The sequence below is a fragment of the Pseudorasbora parva genome, chromosome 11 (genome assembly GCF_024679245.1).
Source record: "Pseudorasbora parva isolate DD20220531a chromosome 11, ASM2467924v1, whole genome shotgun sequence".
Lineage (NCBI taxonomy): Eukaryota > Metazoa > Chordata > Actinopteri > Cypriniformes > Gobionidae > Pseudorasbora > Pseudorasbora parva.
In genome coordinates, this window is record NC_090182.1 from 13,380,071 (window position 1) to 13,404,768 (window position 24,698).

The 24,698-nt window shown below is 40.2% G+C and overlaps 1 protein-coding gene across 3 annotated transcripts in view; it reads right to left on the minus strand.

Annotated features, from left to right (window-relative positions):
• The window catches only part of LOC137092731 (transcription factor COE3), a 116,762-nt gene that overhangs the window by 20,474 nt on the left and 71,590 nt on the right, over positions 1-24,698 (minus strand). For 2 of the 3 annotated variants that reach the window (XM_067457143.1, XM_067457141.1), the window contains exons 7-11: positions 17,115-17,196; positions 16,049-16,166; positions 14,566-14,699; positions 13,282-13,408; positions 1,752-1,840 (exon numbers count right to left, since the gene is read on the minus strand). In XM_067457143.1, the coding sequence (XP_067313244.1) occupies positions 1,752-1,840; positions 13,282-13,408; positions 14,566-14,699; positions 16,049-16,166; positions 17,115-17,196 (550 nt within the window). The remainder of the gene's footprint in view (positions 1-1,751; positions 1,841-13,281; positions 13,409-14,565; positions 14,700-16,048; positions 16,167-17,114; positions 17,197-24,698) is intronic. The other variant, XM_067457142.1, reaches the window with a different exon arrangement.

Here is a 24,698-nt window from a genome sequence, read left to right on the forward strand (position 1 = left end):
AAATGTTTTTTTTTCCCGATCTTTCAATTTAATGAACAAAATAAGCTTGCACAATTTATATATGAACACGCCTGGATATGGAGAAAACACATTAGGAAAGCAGCAGCTTTTGTTTCTGCCTTAATAGATGCCAGACCAAACGTGCTTGGTACGTCTTTCATCTTCAAACGATTTTGGAAATTAATCTGATTTTTATTTTTTATTTTTTTATTACCAATAATGTGATTGCGATTCTTTTTAAGCTCTTTATTTTCTGTATTATTCAGCAATAAAGGCAAGCAAAAAATAATTGTATAGTAATGGTGGGAAATGGAATCTTTAGGCAGCTCAAGATCTGATCCCCAAAACTTTTTTTTCTTATTAATTAATCGTATTAATAAAACTTAAAATATGTTTATTTATTTAATGAAATATCTCATTGTAAGTACATTTTTAAATATTTACACATTCAATTTTTTAATTAAAACAAATGTTAAGAATTTTAAATATATACACTAATATAACTTCAAAACATAAAAGCTAAATAATAAAGAGAAATAAAAAACATATTACAAGCAATGAACAAAGAGATGCAGGTAGCCTCTATTTGACCACTTAAGCCCTCGGTATACATAAATTTTCACGTCCGGCAGCACGTTTTGTCTAGTTGTGTAAAACCATGGATGAGCATGAATGGCAGAGTTCGACAGATGCACAGTAAAATTGTTGCAACTACTGACTTTCTGGCGCATGCGTTGTTGTACGTGCACCGGCCGCACGGTCTCAAAAATTGGGATGGCTTTCTTGCGCACGCGCTGTTGTACGCAGACAGTCCGCGCGGACCGAAGTATACTTTGGGCTTTACACGGAGACGTGCACAGCCGTATGCGCGAGCACTCTTCACAAAGCGTGGCGCGAGCATTAGAAACTGAAAGCTTTCTGTCAGTGAGTTTCCTGTTTTTAAAATATAAGCACACTGCATTCCAAACAACATAAATGACGCCTTTGTAGAAAATTTTTAAGGAAAATACTGGCGGGCAAGAATACGCTAAGCGCAACATCAAGCAAAATGCACAGCGCATTTCCTGCGCATAAGCCCGCGAATGTCATTCGCTACAACCTTTACGAATTTTATGTAAGATCATTTTATGGTTTGTGTGTGTGTGTGTGTGTGTGTGTGTGTGTGTGTGTGTGTGTGTGTGTGTGTGTGTGTGTGTGTGTGTGTGTGTGTGTGTGTGTGTGTTTGTGTGTGCGTGTGCGTGTGTGCGTGAGAGAGAAAATGGAAGCAAGCAGAATATGGGCGTTTCTAAAACAGCGCCTTTGTGCAACTGCAGTTCAAATCTAAGCTCAGAATTGATCCAGAATCATTGGAGATATGATATTTTCTCCTGCCCCTATTGTATAGTATGACCAACACAATATTAGATTGATTAAACATAAACTTTTCTTTCCTGTAGGCCAGGCCTATGTGTTCATGTGACCAGAGTGTAATCACAGCTTTTGTGGTAAAAAAAAACATGTTTTATCATATAACAATATTAATCGCAGATGCAATTAATCATTCAGTCCTAGTCAAAGTGGACAAGCTCAAATGTTTTAGATCTTATCTACACCTGTATTTAGTGTCGTCCACGTGTGATCCGACTGACCATAATGCATCTTCATACCAGGTGTAAACAGGCTCTAAAACACAGCCAGGAAAAGCTAAACGTGTGATTTTGATGGAACAGAAAAAATATGCAGCAAAAGCAATAACTTCAGACTACACTTACCTTAGGTAACCTCTCTGGGTCTCCAGGGTGACGAGGGATGACCTTTTGTAGCCTCTGGAAACCGTAGTCTATGGTGGGTTCATTCAGAGCTGCAGGAGAAACCAAAAATAAGATGTTTATTTGATTTAATTGACCGCAATTCTCTCAGATACAAGCCATTATGTCATCTCGTCCATTTCCCAGAGTTCTCTGCCATGACGCCCAAGAGTTCAGAAGGATTAAATATCAGTGTGTGTGTGTATATACATTTGTTCCAGTATATTTGTTTACATTCGTCCCTGTGGCATCAATCCAGGCTTCCCCCTGTGTGAATTTGTTTTATGAAGTGTTTAGTGAGGCCCTATAGCCTTCCTGTCCCCTTTTACACTTCTTTATTCCCAAACTCTAACCTTTCCTGCCTAATTCAATTCTTCTCTTCTCACTCAACCCTGTTCATGTTTATTTCATTCTCTCACTGCAAACAGCACCTCATCTTAGCCCCTCTTTTCCATCTCTCTGTCGCAATACGATGGCAGAAAGAAACACCCGGAAAGCAGTTAGGGAGATATTTCTCCATAATCAAGCCCATTAATCATAAAAGGCTGTCAAATTTGACTTTGGGGACAATTTGTCAGCCTTCTTGCCCGGTCCGCTTTTGTCACCGTTGCCTCTTGTATTCCGTAAGGATGATTGACAGTCCAAATGCTAGCGAGTAGAATACCTAGTTTGCACTAATATGCATAAGCGGTGCTTTCATGAATAAGAATAAGGTGGCTGCGCAGGAGCAGGGGCCTCTTTTCAAAGGGCCCGGTGCCGTTTGTCGTGCGTGGCAAATAGATGTTATTACCATTATAACAATATTTGTTTTCTTTCCTCAGGAATGGGTCTCAGCGAGCTGCTAAATCAAATTTGTTTGAGCTGGTTTCACGGCGAGGAGGAGAAAAGAGCTTGTGGAGTGACAGCGGTTGCGGAGGAGGGGGTGTGCGGGGATCTTTGTGACTCAATGGCCCTGTGAAAGTGAAGGAACAGTCTCTCAGGACGCTCTAAGAAAGGCGCTGTGGAAACGATCGCGTTTCTTCTCCAGGTCAGGAGAACTGTGCTTTGATCAAGCGGCAGTGTGATTAGACTCAGTAAGCGATACATGTGCCATTGTTTTGTTGTGTCATTTTTGGACAGTCTGCATATGTAAAAACCGCTGCCATCTGGATATGGGAGGAAGAAAAGAAGGAAAGAAAGAGTGAACAAATGCGGAAGGAAGGAAGGAAGGAAGGAAGGAAGAAAGGAAGGAAGGAAGGAAGGAAGGAAGGAAGGAAGGAAGGAAGGAAGGAAGGAAGGAAGGAAGGAAGGAAGGAAGGAAGGAAGGAAGGAAGGAAGGAAGGAAGGAAGGAAGGAAGGAAGGAAGGAAGGAAGGGAGGAAGGAAGGGAGGGAGGATGGGAGGGGGGAAGGAAGGGAGGAAGGAAGGAAGGAAGGAAGGGAGGGAGGATGGGAGGGGGGAAGGAAGGAAGGAAGGAAGGAAGGAAGGAAGGAAGGAAGGAAGGAAGGAAGGAAGGAAGGAAGGAGTAGGTGCTTCCCAGTTCTTATTTGTGCATCCTCGTTTCCTTTCCTAGCTTCTTTTCCTCTCGCCTTAGCTCCGCCCCTTCAGGATGCGAGGGAAGGACGTGAGGAAAAGACACGAGGACGGAGGAATTGAATCAATTGAAATGATATATCCTCGCTCCCTTTAACTTCACTACAAAGTGTCGCCAGTTAATGATGACACCGCTGGATTTAGTCGGGATTCTTGAACATTAGAGATAACTATTTATATTGTGAGCTTCAGCCTCCACAAAATACCACATTTGTCCATATTTGAATTAAAGGTGGGATAAGTCTTATTTCAAAACCGTTTTAGAAAAAGGACTCGGGCCGAGTGGAATAACAAACTTGTAGCCAATCAGCAGGTAAGAGGTGTGTCTACTAATGACGGCGAGAAGAGCGCTCGCTCTCGCTCTCGCTCTGTGCACGTCATTATTCAAAACACACGAGTCACACATGACGGACATTAGCCGAGAACTAGCCTAATATATGCTGCTTGACTATGCTCGTGTGTCATGTTCGCTTGTCCATTTGCGATCGTATTGCGGCTCACTTCAGCGATGATAAAGACCCGTTCATTTCCACGCCGTATGGAGCATCTAAATCTCCTCCCTGTGTGCTTCAAGCATCAGCTCACAAAATTTCTCAGACAAGTAAGATACTATACTCCTAATATACATTTGTTTACTCTTTTCATGATCTATTTAACCCTTATCCAGTCATAATTGTAATATGTTGTTAGTTGGACTGTCGGCTCGTGCTATAGAGTTGTTCATGAGAACGGTTTGTGTTTTGTGATCGCTATAACTCTAATCTGGTCATAATTGTAATATGTTTGTTAGTTGGACTGTCTTGCTCGTGTACTATCGAGTTGTTCACAAGAACGGTTTGTGTTTTTGTGATAGAAGGTATGACTTTTTCATTGAATATTCGACGAATTCCAGTTATTAACTGCTTTTTCGATGTATAATATTAGTTTCTGTTTGGATCTTTCATTTTCTTGTGCTTTGATATAATTCTGCCACTGTCAGGTGTTGTTATTTGACAAACATTTGTGTCTTGTACATGTAAACATAATAATAATAATGATGATTAATAAACTGTGGCACGATATGAAGGGGGAGGAGAATTAATGCTTGCGTCACGTTTAGTCGATAAAACACTTCCGCAAAGGATACTCCTGTGTATCCTCGCTCATGACTCCTCAGGAAGCCTCCTCACTCCTCCATCCTCGCTGTGCAATTAGAGAATTGAGATCTCCTACAAGATGGCTGAGCTCCATCGGTTTCCGGGTCATAGGATGGAGGACGGAGGAGCGAGGAAACGAGGAGGGATATTGAGAAGCACCCAGTGAACGAAGGAAGGAAGGAAAGAGTGAACAAAGGAAGGAAGGAAGGTATGGGCAAACAAAAAAGAAGAAAGGAAAGGAATGGACTAAAGACTTTGAACTAATAAACAAGAAAAAATAACGATAGCGAGAAAAAGCAGATAAGGAAAGAAAAGGAAAGAGACACAGGAACAACAGAGGAAAAGCGTCCATGAGAACAATTTCACAAAGCAATCCCATAAAACTTGCACTTTAATGAACCGTCGGACAGGGGACATGAGAGGGAGGGCTTTGTCTCTCTATCACACCCTCAAGAAATTAAGCCCATTACTTCTCTTATTAAAATCCCCCTGAACTTTGACCCCAGCGCCCCATTGGCTGCCTGCAGGGCCTCTGTCCTCTCAGCCAATCGATACGGCTGCCTCCCGCCGAGAAGTGGGAGTAATTGGAGAGTGTGTGCGCACGGGCCGAACCCTGACCCCGCCTGCATTACACAGCCCATATGAAGATAGATTGCCTGATTTAGTGTAAACATATGCTGCAATTCTAGCCATCAGTGCCACTTTCTCCGTCGTAATTTGTATTGATTTTTTCTCCCTTCCTCTCAGCCATCCACGCGTCTTTGCTGTGCCTGACGTGCGATTGCGAAAAGGGAAAGATAATGCAGTTCGCTGAAGAGGTGGCGAGCGTATGTGTGTGCGTGTGTGTTGGGGGAGACGAATAGAGGGTTGTATATTTATTATTAATTTAATCATCTCCTTATTGCAGGCGCTGTGGGGTTGCGCATTTCTTTTCCCTCTCTCTCGTTCTCATTTGAAGGTTATCACACTCTCCACTGAGATCTACTGATGCTAAATAGAAGGTTGCTTTGGAGTGTGAGGTAACAGTGAAAGATTAATATGATTTCCTCCTCCAGATGTCCAGTGGGACGGGACAACACAATGAGCTGCCATAAAAGACAAAAAAAGCATTTCCTCATGTGCTTGCATAACTCTATTACTGTTGAAATGTTGATCTTCAGCACGACAGGGTCAAGTCTGAATCGTGTCTCCCATCATCAGTGACACGCATCACAATCCTCTCAGCAAAACCGTCGAGCCTTTGACCTCTGACATGCAGTTAACCTGCGCGGCACACCTACGTTTGTCCTCGCATATGAGCTTGTTGAGGCTCTATCTATCTAGCAAATTAGAGGTGGTGCTTGCAACTCCAAAATCAATCCCAGCATGCCTCTCTGTTCTTATTACACGCTCTGCAGAAGTCAGAGGTCAAACAGGGCTGAATGGGAAACCACTCAACATGCACCAACTCATGATGGCCAGACCTAATGAGGGCAATGCTTACTAAGAGAGCTACAGATATACAACCAAAGAAAGAAAGAAACCCTGCGTGAATGGAACACAAGCTATCACAGCACTTAATTCCCCAGCCCGGCCCCAATAACTTGTCTTCCGCCGACTGAATGTACGTTTAGTTTGCGCTTGTTTACATCCATGCTTTCCGATGGGCTTACATCTATTTACCTCCACTGTTTTTCTATTTACATTCTCTTGTTCTCACTTTCCAACAGGCCCCCTGGCTGATCATGTTTCCCCTCTCCCTGATGGCATCTGTCTTTACAACATGGGGCTTTTTAGATGCCATATCCATTCCCGTTCTCTCCTCCTTAGCCCCCGTGATGCGGTGATTGTAAGCGTAGTCATGCCCCCTTAGGCCACAATTGCAACCGTGTGTCTGCACCATTCAGAGAGAGGCTATTTCAGCGATCTCCCTCTAACGCAGACTGAATGATTTTAGATGGAGCCCTCTGCCCATCTAAAACACTTGATCAAGCCCTGCTCTGTCCGTGGGAGGCGCATTGATAGAATGGGGAATTTGATGCAGGTTCGGATTCCGACGCAACACGCCTCAATTTCTCATTTTCATGTGCTACATGATTGATATGGGAGAGAACGGCACCGAGCGGCTCTTTCACCTGCATATGGGTATCTCACACATAGATTGCCCCGCTACTCTTTAGGGGGAAGACATTTACAGGTGCGCAACGGGGCAGCGTGAGAGGAAACGATTTGTTTTCACATTCCAGTTTGTCGCTGCGAGGTCGCAGATCTGGCTTGTTGACAAACGGCTGAAGACCCCCTGTCGCGTGTCATCGATTTCAACCCAACCATCTCTTCACGTCAGAAAGGTGTGGGAACGCATTGCTTCTCAACTGACGGAGAAATCAGAATGCGCTTCTTCGCACCATTCTGAAGGAATAAAACAAGAAGTGAGATTCTGATCAATCATCACGGCCCGCTCCCCCCATCCCTAACCCCTGCAACCCCCAAACACTCCTACCACCTCCTCCTCCCTGGATCGATCCTCATAGAAATTTCATGAACTTTAAACTGTGATTGACAGTGAAGGCAGGGCGCAGGCTGCTTTAAAGTGGAAAGCCACCAGGGAAGATGAAGAAAAACCCACCCCAGCCTCTTCAAACACGCAGACAACACAGACTCGCTCGCACTAAAAACCACACGCTTTTAATTACGACTTAAACACGCTTCGCTGTTATGGCAGCAATTACGAAAGCCGAGCTAACCTCGGTTTACCCCTGTGTGACACCACACTTTGAAACACTGTCTGGATTTTTAGGGGGCAGATAATTATCAACAAATTATTTAAGGGAGCAACAAGATGTCCGGAAAGAACCAGTGCTGTATCACTTCAAGGGTGTCAATCATTTTGTACGCATGTACGAGATGGGAAATAAGATCAGTGGAATAAAATAGAAGGAGGTTGAACATTTGATGAGCTGAGGAGGGCTTTTCTCCACCAGGGGAAGGCGTCATTCCTCTACAGAGCCGAGATTCCTATCACTATCAAAGGAGTCCCTTTTATCTTAAAGAGTAGACCTGTGGAACCAATGTTGGATAATTAGTCATTTCATGGGGGGACACTTTAGGCTGCAACTCCAAAATAATAACACGCTCCTCAGGTGGGGGAAGTATGGCTTTGAGGCACACTTCCTTGACGTGTCACTCAACTTAATCAAGGCTCTACAGAGGCAATTACCTAACAGATGATTAACATATCTAGCCGGCAAGGCAAACGGATGCAAGCGATAATCAGCACGGTTGCATCACCGTTCGGTCTCCATGGAGAAAGAGAGAGAGTAGGGGTAAAAGAAGAGCTTGGCGTGTTAATGTCACTTCTGCTTCAGTGTTTCCACACTGGAAATGTTCACTACATTTAAGTCACTGCAAAGCACACACATTTCCACATATCTGAGAGTTGGTGCTGTGTATAATAGGACTGGGAATCACCTATGACTACGTCAATCGACTGCGTCATGGTACAGCATGCATCACAACACATACGTCCTGAATGAATACATCCATATAATCACTATAGTTTCAATCTCTCTAGATCCTCATAGAGTGGCTTTAACTGCACTGACAAACATCGTCTCAGTTTATGCATATTTAGATTTAGAATTTTTCCTTCATGTTAGGAACTGTAGAAAGGTAAAATGTTGGCCAACAAAAATTAATACAATTATGAATACTATAAAAGAAAATGTTTAGTCTTCATAGAAAAGGGAAAAAGTGGAACATTTTATAAGTAATTCTTATTCTAAATGTCATTACTCTAAATGTATTACAAAAAAATTCAGTTTTTATGTCTATAGTTATAAAGCAATATTTAAAAAAAAATTATCCAATATTATTAATTAAAAAATATATATTATACAATTAAATTATTTTTTTATTCAAAAAAGATTTTAATTTAAAATAATCATTTCAGTTTTTTTTCCGATGTTTATACTTAAAAAAAAACATTTATTTTGGTGCATCACCAACAAAATAAAATCTCAGTACAATATTGTGAGAAAAGGCATTGTGGTAAATATCAATATACTGTATGGCTGTATCAACACAGTCTTAGCATTTATGCAAATACAAAAATATGAATAAGTAAATACTCTTGAGAAACTTTTTATGTTGCATGGCTAGCAAGAAAGAAAAATTATGTTTCTGCTTTTTCAAAGTGTAAAATTGGACATTAAATAAGTTACCACATGCCAATAGTCTGGATATGGATTCCACTAAAAGGCTGTCCTCAGCTACTGTCAAAGTATCTCACTAATATACGCCACAGTCAGGATACTGCTGACAGACCACCTCCTAGTGTGAGACTCACAAACACATCGGCGTCCAAGCTGTGAAACAACTGAACGAAATGATGACATCATGCCGGGTCCTGTTCTACGTGCTCGGCAGCCCTGCAGAGCTCATCCAGTGGAACGTTCCGCTAATGTGTTCCATCTGCCCGCTCCGAGGATGAAAAGGTAACAAAGTGGCCCATTGTTCCTTGGCTTGTGCAACAAGTGAACCGCTCCTGGTCCCTCTCTGAGCTCCGGCTATGGGAACGGTCTTTGAGAAACATCAGCCACTGTGTCCACAGAGTCTGTGCCATTAAGCTTTAGTGCCAGTTTTAAAAAGCTTATGTAGTGGATGGCGCCAGAACCTCTGGCTGATGTGAGAACACGGCGAGCTGGTTCCAACACCAGTCCATGATTTTAAGTTGGATACCAGCTGGGTGCTCCATGGTTTTCCAATCAACTCTTCAGGCCCCAGGCTGTGGCAATTACATAGCTAGATTGAGAAAATCTTTGTTGTGTAGCTTTGACAGCCAATCCCACTCTTAACAACGATTCCCCTAGTCTCTTCCTCCCCATGTTGTTTCAAACCTGAAGATATTCTGAAGAATGACTTTTTGTCAGTATAATGAAAGGTAATTGGATCCCCCACTGACATACTTTACGGACAAAAATATTTTTCAAAATATCTACTTGTTCCACAGATAGTCATACAGGTTTAGGACAACATGAAGTTGAGAGAGGTGAGAGTTGCAAGTCAATGTAACACAATTTGGACCTAAAGTAAGCATTAGTTTTACATTCTCTTCTGGCAATGCATGAAGTCTGTGCACTTAGAGCCACCAAAAAACATATACAACCGTCCTAACCCTTTGGGACTGTGCCAGCCTACCCTACAACCCCATGACAGCCATTAACTTCACAAAACAACCCTTTTCTACAACTGATGCTCGAAAAAGCTGAAATAAGGTGCTGGGAGTGGGTTGAGCAGGTGGTTGGGGAGGTAGTTCACCCTGTCCCTGCCCATTCTGTAACCCAGCACCATATTTAAGTGTCCCACAAATCTTTTAAACAAAAGGTCTCACCCAGAAAAGAAGCTACAGCTCTTGTTTGCAATGCCAAAGGCTGTCAGCCTGCAAAGCATCAGGCAAGTTCTGACAGGCACATTGGCACCCAAGAGAACAGTGCTCTTCATATTAACAGTCCCGCACCTCCAGTATCCTCTCAGCCTCTGTTTCTAGGATATTGTGCAATTGCTTGGAATGCATGCAGCATCGCTAAGGGAATATATGCCCTCCCCTTTCAGGAAGTTGAGAGGATGTTTCAGATACAAGTTTTATTTCTGGTGGATCTCCTTGACTGAGGCAATCAAATAAAATGGTATACCCAAAGGCCAAGTCAAATGCTGACTTTTTGATGACCCAAATAGAGTTTGAACGCTTGCAAACAGAGGCACGATGGGCTGTCGTTTAACTGTACATAATTTCTGGTCACATGTATTATTATTATTATGATTATAATGGCAGAGGCAGTAAGTTACTGGCTATTGGGAGGATGGTGTTAGTGTAGGCTGGATTCATGCCGCCAGTCTCAGAGCTTGTAATGTATAGATCAATGTGGCCGTAGGGGAAAGAGGATCAATGGCTGTTGAGTTATTGCAGTATTTGGCTACTGATTTTAGAGAGCTGTGTTTTCCCAGGAAAGTCAATACCCTCAGGCTCTTCACACTCATCTCGCCCTCCTTCCTCTAACCCAACACCTGGGGAGTCTTAACCCCCTGAGAGACAGACTGAGAGAGAGCGAGAGAGAGAGAGAGAGAGAGAGACATGAGCTGGTGGACTGAAGGACTTAATGATGCATGCAGGCAGAAAGCAGAACTAACAGAATAAGAGTGAAGATCTCTCCGAAGGGAGAGCGAGAGAGAACAGAGTAAATGTGAGAAGGCAACAGAGCCGTAATAGTTATCAGGTACCAGCTGCAACACCGAAAGTGAGAATGGACTTAATGTTCTGCTAATCTAACAAGATGTCCTAACTAGCCCATGCCACACGTGAAATGCTTTCAGGGAATTTGGACAAAGCCAATCTTTGACATTTCCCTGTAGTGCTAGACATGGTAAAGCAACATACAGCAGGTGCGGAGTAGAGTTGTGTGATATTCAAAATTTAACTGAGAAAGCCTTTAATAGCAAGTAAATAGCATAATTTCAAATTAAACTGTGGTAGCAAACAGGTTACAGAATCGCAAATTTAATTTAAGAAAATACATTTAATACGAACGAAAATTGACAATAAATAAACTACAAATAACTGCGTTGGAGACTGATAGGCTAGAATAAAATTGTTGAATAAAGTTGTTATTTTTGTTTGTTTTTGCACACAAAAAATCTCTCATCACTTCATAAAAATAAGGTTGAACCACTGGAGTCGCATTGACTATTTTAACAGTGTTTTTACTACTTTTCTGAACCTCAAAAGTGTTAATTAAATAATTGTCTATGGAGAGACAGAAAGCGCTCAGATTTCATTAAAACTATCTTCATTTGTGTTCCGAAGATGAACGAAGGACTTACGGGCTTGGAACGACATGAGGGCGAGTAATAAATGACAAAATTTTCATTTTTGGGTGAACTAACCCTTGAAGCCCTGGCGAAGAGAGGTGAAGAGAATATCTCTTTTACAGCCACAGATGCTTCGGTTTGAAGACATGAGATCACTTCCTGTGATGTGTTAACGGCAGTGGTATCAGAGAAGACATGCTCTGAACACTGCTGCTCTGGTTTTCCACTCCAGCAAAGATAAGACAGTCAACCTATAATCAGTGGAATGGGCACATTGACCGTCTTTGAAGCATTTCTGGGGTCTTTTACTGCTAATGAAAAGCAGATAAAAGGAATATGATTAAAAAAAAAATGTGTGTCTGCACAGAGATGCCAGTTTCCTTCGCCAATGTACGTATCCCCCCTCCCAGTCCCAAAGGCCTGAACGCTTAATTTCTGATGACCTAAATGTATCCCTTTCAAAATATTCAAACTGGCTTGTGTTCATTTGGAAGTGTCTGATGATAAGGAGTGAGTATTACAATTTTTTTTTTAGAGCTGGAATGCTGTGTAAAGTTGAGCTCACTTGGGCTTATGGGAAGTCTCTGGTGGGAAAGACATCACTGAGGTTAGATGCACTCTCATTCCTCTTCAATTATACACAGTCTGCCTATTTAGTATTTAAAAGCCCGCTTCATTTCACATTCATGAATATCACACATCTCTGGCACAGTAAATAAGTTGCTGGATGTATGTCAGTGCATCCACAAACTAAAATATGTATGCGTGAATCTAATTTGCTGTGTACAATGAAAAGGATTTTGAGAAACGGAAAGATTAGGCACTCAGTTTTCAAACCATATTCTCATAGGAACTGCTATATTTAAATATATATATATATATATATATATATATATATATATATATATATATATATATATATATATTGTATGTATGCATAAATGATATATGTAATAATAAAGATATGATATTAATATTAAAGATAGTATTAAATATACAATATACACACAATGTATATATACATATATAATGTAGTGTTTGTTTTGTATATATATTATATTTATTTTTTATTTATCATAAAGAAATATATCATTTGTGTGAGTGTATATTCTTATTGACCTCTATCTTGTATGACCTTACATGTACTTTTGTCTCTGCTTCCTGATTCAAAGTTGATATGATATTCTACAGGTCCTTTTTCATTCATCTTTACAATTTGCAACAGGCTTTCATTGCACAGAGAATATTCTTTTGAACTTTAAGAAAAATTCAAGCTATTCACAATGCAGACGCGGCATACAGCTGTCAGTCAACTCATCTCGTCGGTCCGGCAGACATTAGCATTGCAAAGGAACGGTTGAAGGTAAGACAGGGCCATCCTCTCTATTGTAAAGTTGTCTCTTTTTGCTGCTTACATGGCAAATGCATCTGAATGAGAGCCGCGTTCTTTGTTCAAAGCGCAAAATACACTGAGATAAAGCTGATGTATAACAGAAAGCCTTAACACAGGCCTCTCTTTCTTTCTCTTTTATGACCGTCGCTGTGACATTTTCTTATCACACCAAACAGTCCTAGATCTGACCTTTCGCCTACTTTGATTATTCCATCAGAATAATCCAGATGCCAGTCAGTGTATGAAAAGCATTGATTTGACTAAATGATACACGTCCTGCCTGTTGGACACAAGAGAACAGACTTCAGCCAAAAGTAAAGACACGATCGCTCGTGTGGAGTCAAGAATGACCTGCTAAAAGTATACCATCATGGGAAAGCGTCTTTACGGGCCGCTAAGCATACAAGCCCTAATATTTTGAGCTAACAAAGGCAGGAACTCGATGGACAAAGAGCACATGCAAAAATCGACCTCTGAGAAAGATGACAGAAACGTATTCTGATGCTGGAGATGGTTGCAGTGGCTCCAGGCAGTTGCAAAGTGCTGTATACCTGTGTAGACGAAGCGTCCCGGAGCTCCTTTGCAGAATTGCTTGGACTTGTAAGAGAGTGTGACTTCCACAACCCCAGGGATGTGTCTAGGGGGCGTCTGCACCCGGATTGCGTGAGGTGTGATGAGCTAGAACCCATCGAAGCACACGTTCAGTGGTCAACACTCAATACACATGCATTGTCTCCAATGTAAACACAGTTAATGCTCAAGCTTAAGAGTGATTCATTACTCAAAGGATCCGGTTATAGATTTTAACCATATAGAGGGATCTGCGGTTTTTAACTCTCAAACTTGAAATCTAAAGTTTTAAGTAATATTAAAAACTAAAGGGTTAGTTCACCCAAAAATGAAAATGACGTCATTAATGACTCACCCTAATGTTGTTCAACACCCGTAAGACCTCCGTTCATTTTCAAAACACAGGTTTAGATGTTTTAAATTTAGTCCAAGAGCTTTCTGTTCCTCCACTGAATGTATTTACGGTATGCTGTCCCTTTCCAAAGATAATAAAAACATCATCAAAGTAGTCCATATGTGACATCACTTGGTTAATTAGAAACTCTTGAAGCATCGAAAATACATTTTGGTCCAAAAATATCTTCCATGTTTGTTTTCAATCCACAAACAAAGATTCAAACGGTTATGAATCAGTGAACTGATCCAGAAATTGGATCGCCAATGTCACGTGATTTCAGCAGTTTGACACGCAGTTTGATTCATAACCGTTTTAATCTTTGTTTGCAGATTGAAAACAAACCCATAAGAAAAGACAATGTTAAAAAAAGTTGTAGTTTTTGTTATTTTTGGACCAAAATGTATTTTTGATGCTTCAAGAGATTCCAATTAACTAACTGATGTCACATATGGATTACTTTGATGATGGTTTTATTCCCTTTCTGAAAAGGGACAGTATAGTATACATACATACAACGGAGAAACAGAAAGCTCTCGGACCAAATATAAAATATCTTAAACTGTGTTCTGAAGATGAACGGAGGTCTTACGGGTGTGGAACGACATTAGGGTGAGTCATTAATGACATAATTTTCATTTTTAGGTGAACTAACCCTTTAAATGAAAGGGCGTTCACATTATTGAGACAAATTTGATTAATTTAAACTAATTTTCAAGTCAAAAAGCAATGTATTCTGTTGAAAAAATAAAAAGATAATAAAGAAAGGTTATAAGTAATTATTTCAAGAATGATTAAATGTTTAATAGTAAAATGGTTTGGCTCTTTAAATAAAATGATCCTATAAAGCATTTCTTGTTTCATAACTTACTTCACTCCAAACCAGCATCGTGCCGAAGACCACTTGTAATCCGTCAAAGAAGTTGTCCCCAATGATGATGACGGTCGCCCCCCCAGTCGTCCATCCTTCACTCGGGCTGATGGCCTTAATGCATGGAGTGGCTGCTTCGGAAAACAAGATCACAGCACAAGCACTAGGTTAGAGCGGGTCGGTGTCGACGTTCATTCAACATTTGAAAACGTTATCATTAAACTAATTAGCATTCATCAGTGTTTTACTCTTCTCTCCACATACTCTCAATGCAAAGAAAAAAACCCTGATAAACAGGAAATCCGATGACTGTAAAAGCCATTTGATTTTTGTTTTGTTTTTTGTTTTTTCTTTTGTGTCTGTGCATCACTCAGCTCAATAAAACCATTAAGGTTTTTTGGGGGGTCTTTTATCGTAAATCCGTCTTTGAGCAGGCGGTATGGAGACAGACAGGCTGACTGAACGACTGGCCCAGTCTCCACCGGCTGTGGACGGGAATTGATTGGTCGCAGCTTGGTGAGCTAACAGGCAAACCAAGGGGCTCTTGGTGCAACTTCAGACCACATTACTGCATTACCCGAACAGCATCATGGGAATGCAAAGTTCCCAAACTTTAGGCTCTGAATCACTTCTGATTGCTTTTGATTGTTCTCTTTGTTGCATAAGTAAAAATCTCTGGAAAGAGGGAATTTGATACCTGTGAAAATGAATAGATGAAAGTAAACAACCTTTGGGCGTACTTTGCATTCACCAGCTGTTCCCTTTTACAATATCTGCATAGGTATTCTATTGTGTTAAAGATGAAAGCCTGCACATCTCCCACAATGCATCGCCATCAGTGTCTTCCTCTTCATGTTCTGGTCTTTGGAGAATTACTGAAGAGTCTTACTAAAAGTAGAGCAGTGACTTTCCTTTTCCACGATTGGGACACAGGAGCGCCGGTGATTCCACAGCGACGGTTTTCACACAAAACAGTCGCAGAGCTAATCACACATTTTCCCACATACAGGAACTGTTCTGAGGTCAGCTGGGAGGTGATGTTCTGTGCAAACTTTTATCACTTCATATCAATGTGACATTACCCAGTGCAGCCCCTTCAGATAGACAGATGTGAGACTACCTGTACGCCGAGAACTAGGTGAGGAAGTAGAAAGTAGCACTAACAAGTTTGGCTTTCCGTGCCATTATAAAGAATAGGGACTCAAACTTACATTACCATTCAGAAATTTGGGGTGAGAAAGGTTTTTGATTTTTGAAATAATTTTAAGATTCTTATGCTCACCAAGGCTGCATTTTTTTCAGAAAGCAGCAACATTCTTAAAAATGTTTAACATTCAAAATAATTGTTTAAATTTGAATCAGTTTTTACTCCAATCTTCAATTATTATCAGTGTTGAAAACCGTTGGTTTGCTGCTTAATATTTTTGTGGAAACTTTAACTAGGATAAAAAGTGTAAATTTTTTGGTGAAGGTTGCGTCTTACCTTCAGAAGGGTCCAGGCGTCGCGCCCTCCGCCCATGTTTGGAGTTGTTGTGGACAAACATGTTATCTGACACGGCCAGGACATGGCCGTCCACATTCACTGTGGTGGACACCACCACCTACAGAGACACCAAAGCGTGATTACTCCCTGTGGCCTGTTGCACAAAGCTGGTTTCAGTTGTTACCCAGGTAAGTTTAAGATTAGTTTGAGCAAACTCTGTTTGTTGGGCTCAAGAAGGTGGATTGGTTTTAATTTGTGTTCATCACCATGGTAACTTACACTACCAATCCGCTGCAAGTAAAGATGAAATAAAGCCACACCCCCTGTATCTCTCGTTAAGAATTAGAGCAGTTTATAATGAGAGAACTTTAGAAATAAAATTGTGCATCTTTTGGTGCTAATTATTTATTATATTTATATTATATGAATTATAATCATTATTATACTATACATATTATACATTATATTTAATTATATATTTTTTATTATATTATATATAAAATATACATATTAATTTAATTGACGAGTAGCCAAATAGTAGTGTAAAATATAATACATGCATTCATAATTCTTTTAAACAATGTGTATTTATTTGAGCTCTTTGTGAACTTATAATTATTATCCATATTTCTTTGATTCACATCATGCATTGATATAGTCAGATCTTCTTTCAGCTCCCTTCTCAAACTTTAGCTGCAGCAGTTTTTATTCCTGCCTTGTAAACACATTTAATTTCATAATAATTTTTTTAAACGATCTCTCAATCTTCAGAAGAGAAGTGAATCAAACGGACAGTGTGATTGGCTGTTGGCCGCACATATCACACTTTCAGGGGCACGCGCGTCAGAGTTGATTGCTAACTCTGGATTAAACCTGAGTTGACAGAAAGCTTATACTGAGCTTTGAGAAACGGCTGAACTTGATCTAAACTAGGTTGGATTTATCTGGATTTGTCAACTCTAAACCTACTCTGAAACTCAGAGTTTGTTCAGCTAGCTTCATGCAATAGGCCTCTGGTAGTGTGCACATATCCACATTGTTTTTATCCATACGTTTGTATTCTCACCTGAAATCGCCTCATGTCTCTGGGGTTCCCTGCATTTTTCAAACAGTTCTGATTACACTTGAGGAAGAATTTCAGGAAAAATCTGGAAAAGAAAGACATAATTTCTTTTTGAGTGACTCAAACACAATGAAAACACTCAAGGACGATAGCAGCTACGTATAAACAGACGCCACTGAGTGATTTAGCCCAGTCTCAAAGCCGGCTCAGAGAAGATGTGGATGTATGATATGCAATTAGAGATGATGTTTGATTTTTCTGCCTTTATATTGAAGAACAACTCCCGCTTTGTTGATTTACTCGTATTTTTACCTCAGCCTGGTGCTATTGATCGGGAATGGATATCAATGAAGATGAGCCGTAATAGCCTCCGCTGCTGGAGGTGGGCTACAGTACGAAATGGATTGCAGTCTTAATGCATTTCCCCTGGCTGGTAATCTCTATGCATTCATCTCCAGGACCATAAGCCCCACTATTTTGATGGAGTGCTTTCCTTTTAATTGCCACATTATCACAATAATAATCCGGGCAGTTAACAACCTGCAAGGTCGCAGACAGCCATGTCACATTAACCACAGGATAACCTCCGCTGCTGCCGCCCCACGGAGCGCGCGGAGAGAAGGATGCTGGGAGAAAAAGTGGCGAGAGAAGCCCCGGCTGCTATATAAATGGCCGCCATCTGCAGACACCATTGATTTCTCCCTAATAAGACAGTAACAATATCTTTAAAAACACACGCTACTAACTAACACGATTTTTCAGAACCTCACTTTACCGCATGACATAATCACTATATATACTTTAACCCCATCAGCACTTTTACAGCGAATGCCCAGAGAGAGATAGGAAAGAGAGAAATCCGGCGAGAAAGATGGAGAGAAAGGGAGAAAGCCTGCTCTCTTTAGCTAGTATCGACTGATACTTGATCTGGGTTGCTCTGTTGGCTGCTAATGCCCTTTATGGCCATGGAATACAATAATATGGGGAACCCATCCCTGAGCTCCATTCATATGATATTGGAGTCCTTGGAAGGAGAGATATGGATCAATAAGGATTGAATTAAAACACAGCAGGAGACAAGGGCTGTAAGTGAAGCTCTTCTCAGATATTAGAGGAGTACTGTGTAGATACACCACCCCAGTCACCATCTGAAAGTAGAGAATCCTGCCTGGATCATGGACTGAAACCCGTCCCGCTTTGGCGGTTCTGGAACGGCATAGCCCTCGGAGTCAAGGAACACGGGGAAGAGAGAGAGAGAGAGAGAGAGAGAGAGAGAGAGAGAGAGAGAGAGAGAGAGAGAGAGAGAGAGAGAGAGAGAGAGAGAGAGAGAGAGAGAGAGAGAGATGAGGGCATGAAGGGGGAGAGAGGAGCACGTGACAGAGTCTCGTAGGTCTAGACTTCTCCATCTGCCACTGGGCAGGAGTTGACAGGGAATGTGAGATTCCAGGTCTCATCCTGGAAAAGCGGCAGCACTTCAAAGCAGGCCGGCTCCCTTTGGATCGAGGCAGGACTAGCCCAGTGTTTGGAAGTGTGCGGGATGAGGGGGGAAGAGCTGCTTTTAGATGACAAGGCTCGGGGTGGAATAGAGATCTCAGACAGGAAAACGGGGGCGAGTGGAAAGACACGAGCAGGGTAGATTCGGAAAGAGTCCAGTGAAACCAGCAGAGTTTAAAGGAATATTCTGGGTTAAATGCAACTTATGCTCTATCGACAGAATCGTTGATCACCACAGAAGATATTTACACAGAACATTCGCAGAAATGGACGTTTATGAGGAATTTTTTCTCTGTTTACACTTCAGATGTTTAAATTCTCAAATATAATATTAAAATATATAATACATATAAATGTATTTGTCTTTTTTTTACATTGTTGGTTAAACTGAGTAAAAACATTCATGTCTTTGTACTGTATTGTACAGTATACGCATAATTCATATTGGTGTTATTTTTAGTCTGGCCATTGGACAGTCAAAAACCCCATATGTGTTGATCACTTGGCAAAAATAAATAATTGAAAAACATTATCCTGGCTAATTAGCACAATGATAGAATAAAAGCAGAAAAAAGAATCAAATACAGTATACAATAATCATATATCATTGTCACTTTCAGCAATACGGAGCATTTTAATTTCCAAGTGTGGATATGTCAACCTGAAGTCCCCTCGAGGCCTTGGCAATGACTGTGATACAAAGACCCCAGTGTGAAATGGACAGACAGCTATAGGAAAAGACAGAATGACAGAGCAGGAGAAATTGAGGTGTGGACAGAGAAAGACGGAGAAGGGAAAGACTAACTCTAACGCTGAACCTCTCCCTCCCTATCTAAAACTTATTAAAACAACATAAATAATTAATGACCTTCTAGAGCCAGGGCTCGGTTATTAGTCTCAGTGTTTCTTTTTCTCCATCCTTCTCTCTGTCTTTTGCTGTCTCTCTCTCTTTCTGCTCTTAAAAAAGTGGGTAAAGATAATGAGGGAGTTGGCGTCTCTGTTGTAAGCCGTCACCTCATTACGCTGGCCTGCAATCAATTACAGGGGGATGTGTGGCCCTGTCAGTCCCTAATGTGCCTCCAACTCCGAGTCAGGAATTACTGCTGGTCTGCAGCACCCTTTCCACTTCTTTCACTCCATCGCTCGGTCTCCAACTCAAGGGACTGTCATAGTAGGGGTTCTGTGGCCAGAGAGAGACCGGAAGGGCTGGGTGGGTGGGTTTTCAGGCTGTGAAGGCCAGGGTCTCTCGCTTTTAGCTCTAAGAAAAGCTGTTTGGCAGGCCCTCATCTAAGCCTGACTTTAGCCCTGTGAGACCATTTACAACTCTTCAGTATATGCAAAAAAAATGATGCGCCACTGTGACAAAGAAATCTCAGAGTTTGAGGACAAAAAAAAGAGCAATGTGTAAATCTGGGGAAAATTATTATGAAACTAGACATATGAATTTATGAAATTAATTAATAAATTATTTCCCCCTAGGTTACCCTTTCATAGTTCAGGACACCTGCTGTTACGTTTCATTGAAGTTTCAACTTTTTCTCTCCTAAACTTCCATAGGGAAAATAAAAACAAAGAAATGAGACAGTAAGTACAAAACCTTACTATGGGCACAGCTTGGAAAAGTTGGTCTCTGAATAGTTAGATAAGTTTATGAATATTTAGAAAACTTTTGATTGAAAACTTCAAATCTGAGCAGTTTGAGACTTTTTTGAGATTTCTACAGAAACGTGTGAGTGATTACGAGTAATCCTAAAGAAAAATCTGATAAACTGGAGAATCTATATACAGTCTTCCTGGTATCAATGAGAACATTTTTTATTTTAATGGGATAGTTCATTCAAAACTGAAAATACTTGTGAGTGGGGTCCATAATAACATTGGATAATGTTGTAATACAATATGAACAAAAAAATATATATGGGGTGAGTAAAGGTTTCTAGGTGAAGTATCCCTAGAAAGCACATTACAATAGAACCTTTCAGCGAACAGGTCTTAGTAGAATATCTTAAAAATAAAACTTTTCACCATAAAGATCCTTTAGTGCAATGAAGGCTCTTCATGGAAACATGTTTTTTAAGAGTGTATCGTTATAGTTTACAGCTTCTTGTATCTGCACAAAGACAGACGTACAGATTCACAAACATTCTTACATGCACATAGACACACAAATGTCCTCACATGATGTGTGAAAAGAGCATCTCTGTCTGCTCACCCATCGTCTCACACACATACACACACATCCCTGGAGTCTCTCACTTATTACGTTAGGCAAGAAGAAGAAGAAAAAAATCAATATTTCAGCAGAGGTATTTTTAAAAGCTGCCATGGCTCCAATTCTCGGCCACCGTTTGCTGCGAGTGCTCGTTGCTTTCTATGAAAAGATGCTTTTTCTTTGGGATGCTTGAGACGGTCAGCGATCGCTCTCATATGCTCTGCATCAGATTAACAGTCGGCTTTTTGCCCCATTCACAGTGTTCGGCTCTCAACATGCTGACTGATATCCAATTACCCCACTGTATCGGAAAAGGCAGAATCAAAACTCAAACATTTGACTGCGCTTGCTCTTTCTGGTCTTCTGAATAAACTTGTTGTAGAGAACTGTGTGATGATATTTTAAAGCCATATGCCAGTTTCTGGCAATAATTTAGCATAGCCCTATAATTTATTGTGTATGAAAGCAAAGAGAACATTACGGAAATGAACCAGAGGTTATAATATATTTTCACTGACTTTGTCCAGACTTCCGAATCATTTTAGTTAATGAGGACAAGATTATATTACCAATAAAGGTGTACAAAAAAGGCAAGGTGTGGATATGTGTGTGTGTGTGTGTATGAGAGAGAGAGAGAGAGAGAGAGAGAGAGAGAGAGAGAGAGAGAGAGAGAGAGAGAGAGAGAGAGAGAGAGAGAGAGAGAGAGAGAGAGAGAGAGAGATACCCTCCTTTGCTCTCCTACACGTCATCAATTATTCACTAGCCAAGATGGCAATTACAGCACCGTGTACAATCAGACTAAATATTTAATAAGGCACTCAAACAGTCTCTAGAACGGATCTTTGTCTCTCCCTCTCTCCTCAGTCTCATCATTTACACTGCATCTAACGTCCGCTCCTCTGGCCTCTTACCTTTGTTATGAGTACAAAAACAGTTACAGCTCACAGACTCCAGCACGTATCAGAGATGAGCACTGGCTATGCATTTCGTTTGAATGCATATTAAATACATTGTATGCATCTGGGGAGTTTGTAAAACAATTTGTAATAATTTTTCAGGAATAAGGAAATGACCTACCTGTTAAAAGCTAGAGAAATATTGTCATCATTTACTCACCCTTATGCCCTTCCATTTTATTCTGCAGAACACAAAGGATGATTTTCTGAAGAACAGTTTTTGTCTGTTTAATGAAGGTTAATGGGATCAACCCATTACATTTAAACCTCATTGACTTAAAAAAACAAAACGAAACAAACAAAATTATATAATTGTGGTAACACTTTATTTTAGGGTTCAAATCTTGCTATTAACTAGTTGCTTATTAGCATCCATATTACTAGGTTATTGGCTGTTTATTAATACTTATAAAGCACATATTAATGCCTTATTTTGAACGACCTTATTTTGCATCCCTTAATCCTACCCAATTCCTAAACCCAACAACTATATTACTAACTATTAATAAGCAGTAAATTAGGAGTTTATTGAGGCAAAAGGCAATTTCAATTAAATGCTGTTCTTTTGAACTTTCTATTCATCAAAGAAAATAGACCAAAGAAATGGCTTCCAAAAAAATATTAAACAGACCAGCCAGTTTCAGCATTGATGTTATCTTGGTTTTACTGTATTATTATTTATACTGTATTATTAAAGTTGTTTTTTAATGCAGTCTTGGTGAGCATAAGGGTGTTTTTACACTTTAACACTGAACCTAAAGATACCAAACCTAAAGGCAAAGGGATATGTTCACAACCTGATTGGTCACTTTCATTACATATATTTTGCAGTTTAAAGGTCCCGTTCTTCGCGTGTTTTTGAAGCTTTGATTATGTTTACAGTGTGCAATATAACATGAGTTCATGTTTCACGTGTAAAAAACCACAGTATTTTTCCAGACAATTTACTTATCTGTACAGCGCTGTTTCCTCTTTCCTAAAAACGGCCTGATGATCTATGAAGTCCCGCCTTCAGAAACACGTAACGAGTCTGATTGGGCCAGCGCTTCCCGTGTTGTGATTGGACAGCAGCTTAGCGCACTTTGTCAACAAACGGTTCTAGTGACATCATTACATCCCTGCACTTCCTGCTGTAGTCCAAACCGGCCGTTCGCTGTAGGCTTTGAAAGGAAACTTCTGTTAAATAAAATCTTGCTTGGCGTTGAACTTTGAGCTTTATAATTTTACAGGTATTATTTATGCTCTAACAGCAACATTCCACACTAACTAAAGTTTGAAAGATGGAATCGCAAAGAACTACACTATTACATTCTATACTTTTATTAATTATTTTAAGAAACCATGAGAAAAGGTTGAATAAAGACTAAGTCGATGTTCAGAAATTATTAATTAATATTACGTTTTGAACTATGCTGTATAGCTGTATAGCCATGTGTTTGTTATTAATTTTTAATTTTCCAATGATTAAAAAATGGCATTATATTATTTTAAAGTTAATAATTGTATTTTATTAACAACATATTTTAGTTTGTCTTGGATATTTTTTTTCTGTATATTTTTTTGATTATATCAGGTAACATTTTAAGCTGTCATTTGGTCGATACAATGTAACCCTAACGTACCACCTATGGGGCATGTTGTCACATTTCACTTCCATTCTTTCGGGGTAAATCAAGAAAAAAAGTATACACTGTATTCATGAAACAAAACCACATAATTGTACTAGATGTGTGAAATGAATGTGGGGAAAAACAAACACTCTGAACCCCAAGTGGATTTACACAAACTGAGTCAAAAAGAGTATTGTGCTCCGCTCTCCCCTAATACTAATAGAATTACTGGATTACAATAAACATTAGGTAATGTGACAGAGATGTACACTAACTATCATCTTTTTGCTTCCTCCTGTGTTATATGAGTTTAATCCCATACTAAATATGCTGAATTGCTACAGACAAGGCTGGGAAAATAAATCTATGACTTCACCTTGGGAAAAATGGGAAAGAAGGAGGTGCAGACAGACAGATAAGAAATGAGACGATCCTGCAAAAATCCTGATGGTGGGATGTTTGTTTGGATCAGTGAACAGTGTCCTTGTGTCTGTTTGTACTTAACTCAAATCACACTCACGGAATCGCTCCTCCCTTGTGATCAGATTTCCTCAAGACCCTCCTAAATATTATGTTGGCCCCTGTTGCCATGGTGAAGTACACACTTGTACCTCCAATCGAAATCAATCCATGACATAATGCAGTAAAGAGAGAGTGAGTAAAACACATGAACGTGGCTGACCTCACAATGGAGGAATGGATCAGAAATTACTGCAAGCTGCACTTCCTGAGCAGAGCACAGTCACTTATTACACCCATAAACGAAACCCCAGAAACCTGCCACACTTTCACACGGCCCATTATGTGAACAGAAACTGCACATTTCCTCATGAAGTCTGAATCATTACGCTCAACACAATAAATACTATATTTTATGAAATAACACTCCTTAATGAACTGTCAAATGTCAAAAGTGACTGCACAGACTGCAGGAAAAGAGAATTAGATTTTATAGATGATTTGGACACCAACTAAAGCCCCGCTGATTCTTATGAGATGGAACATCACTACATGGAGATCCAACTGTATCAGAAACTGAAGAACCCTGCTGTGATCTGTGAACATTGTGCCGATATGTGAGAGTCTAAGATCAGGTGAGTTCACCGATTCACATTGAGAAATCAAGTTAGTGAGGTTAGTGAGATTTGTAAACATTAAAAAAAAAAAAAATACATTTAATTATAATTATGTATTTGGGCTAAATGCCACTTTTTTGTAAATAACAAGTAAAGAGGAAAATGGAAATTATTGGATAAAGAGGAGAAAGAAAGGTATCAGGTCACAAGACAAGTCAGAGTCACACCTGTCTTCCCCA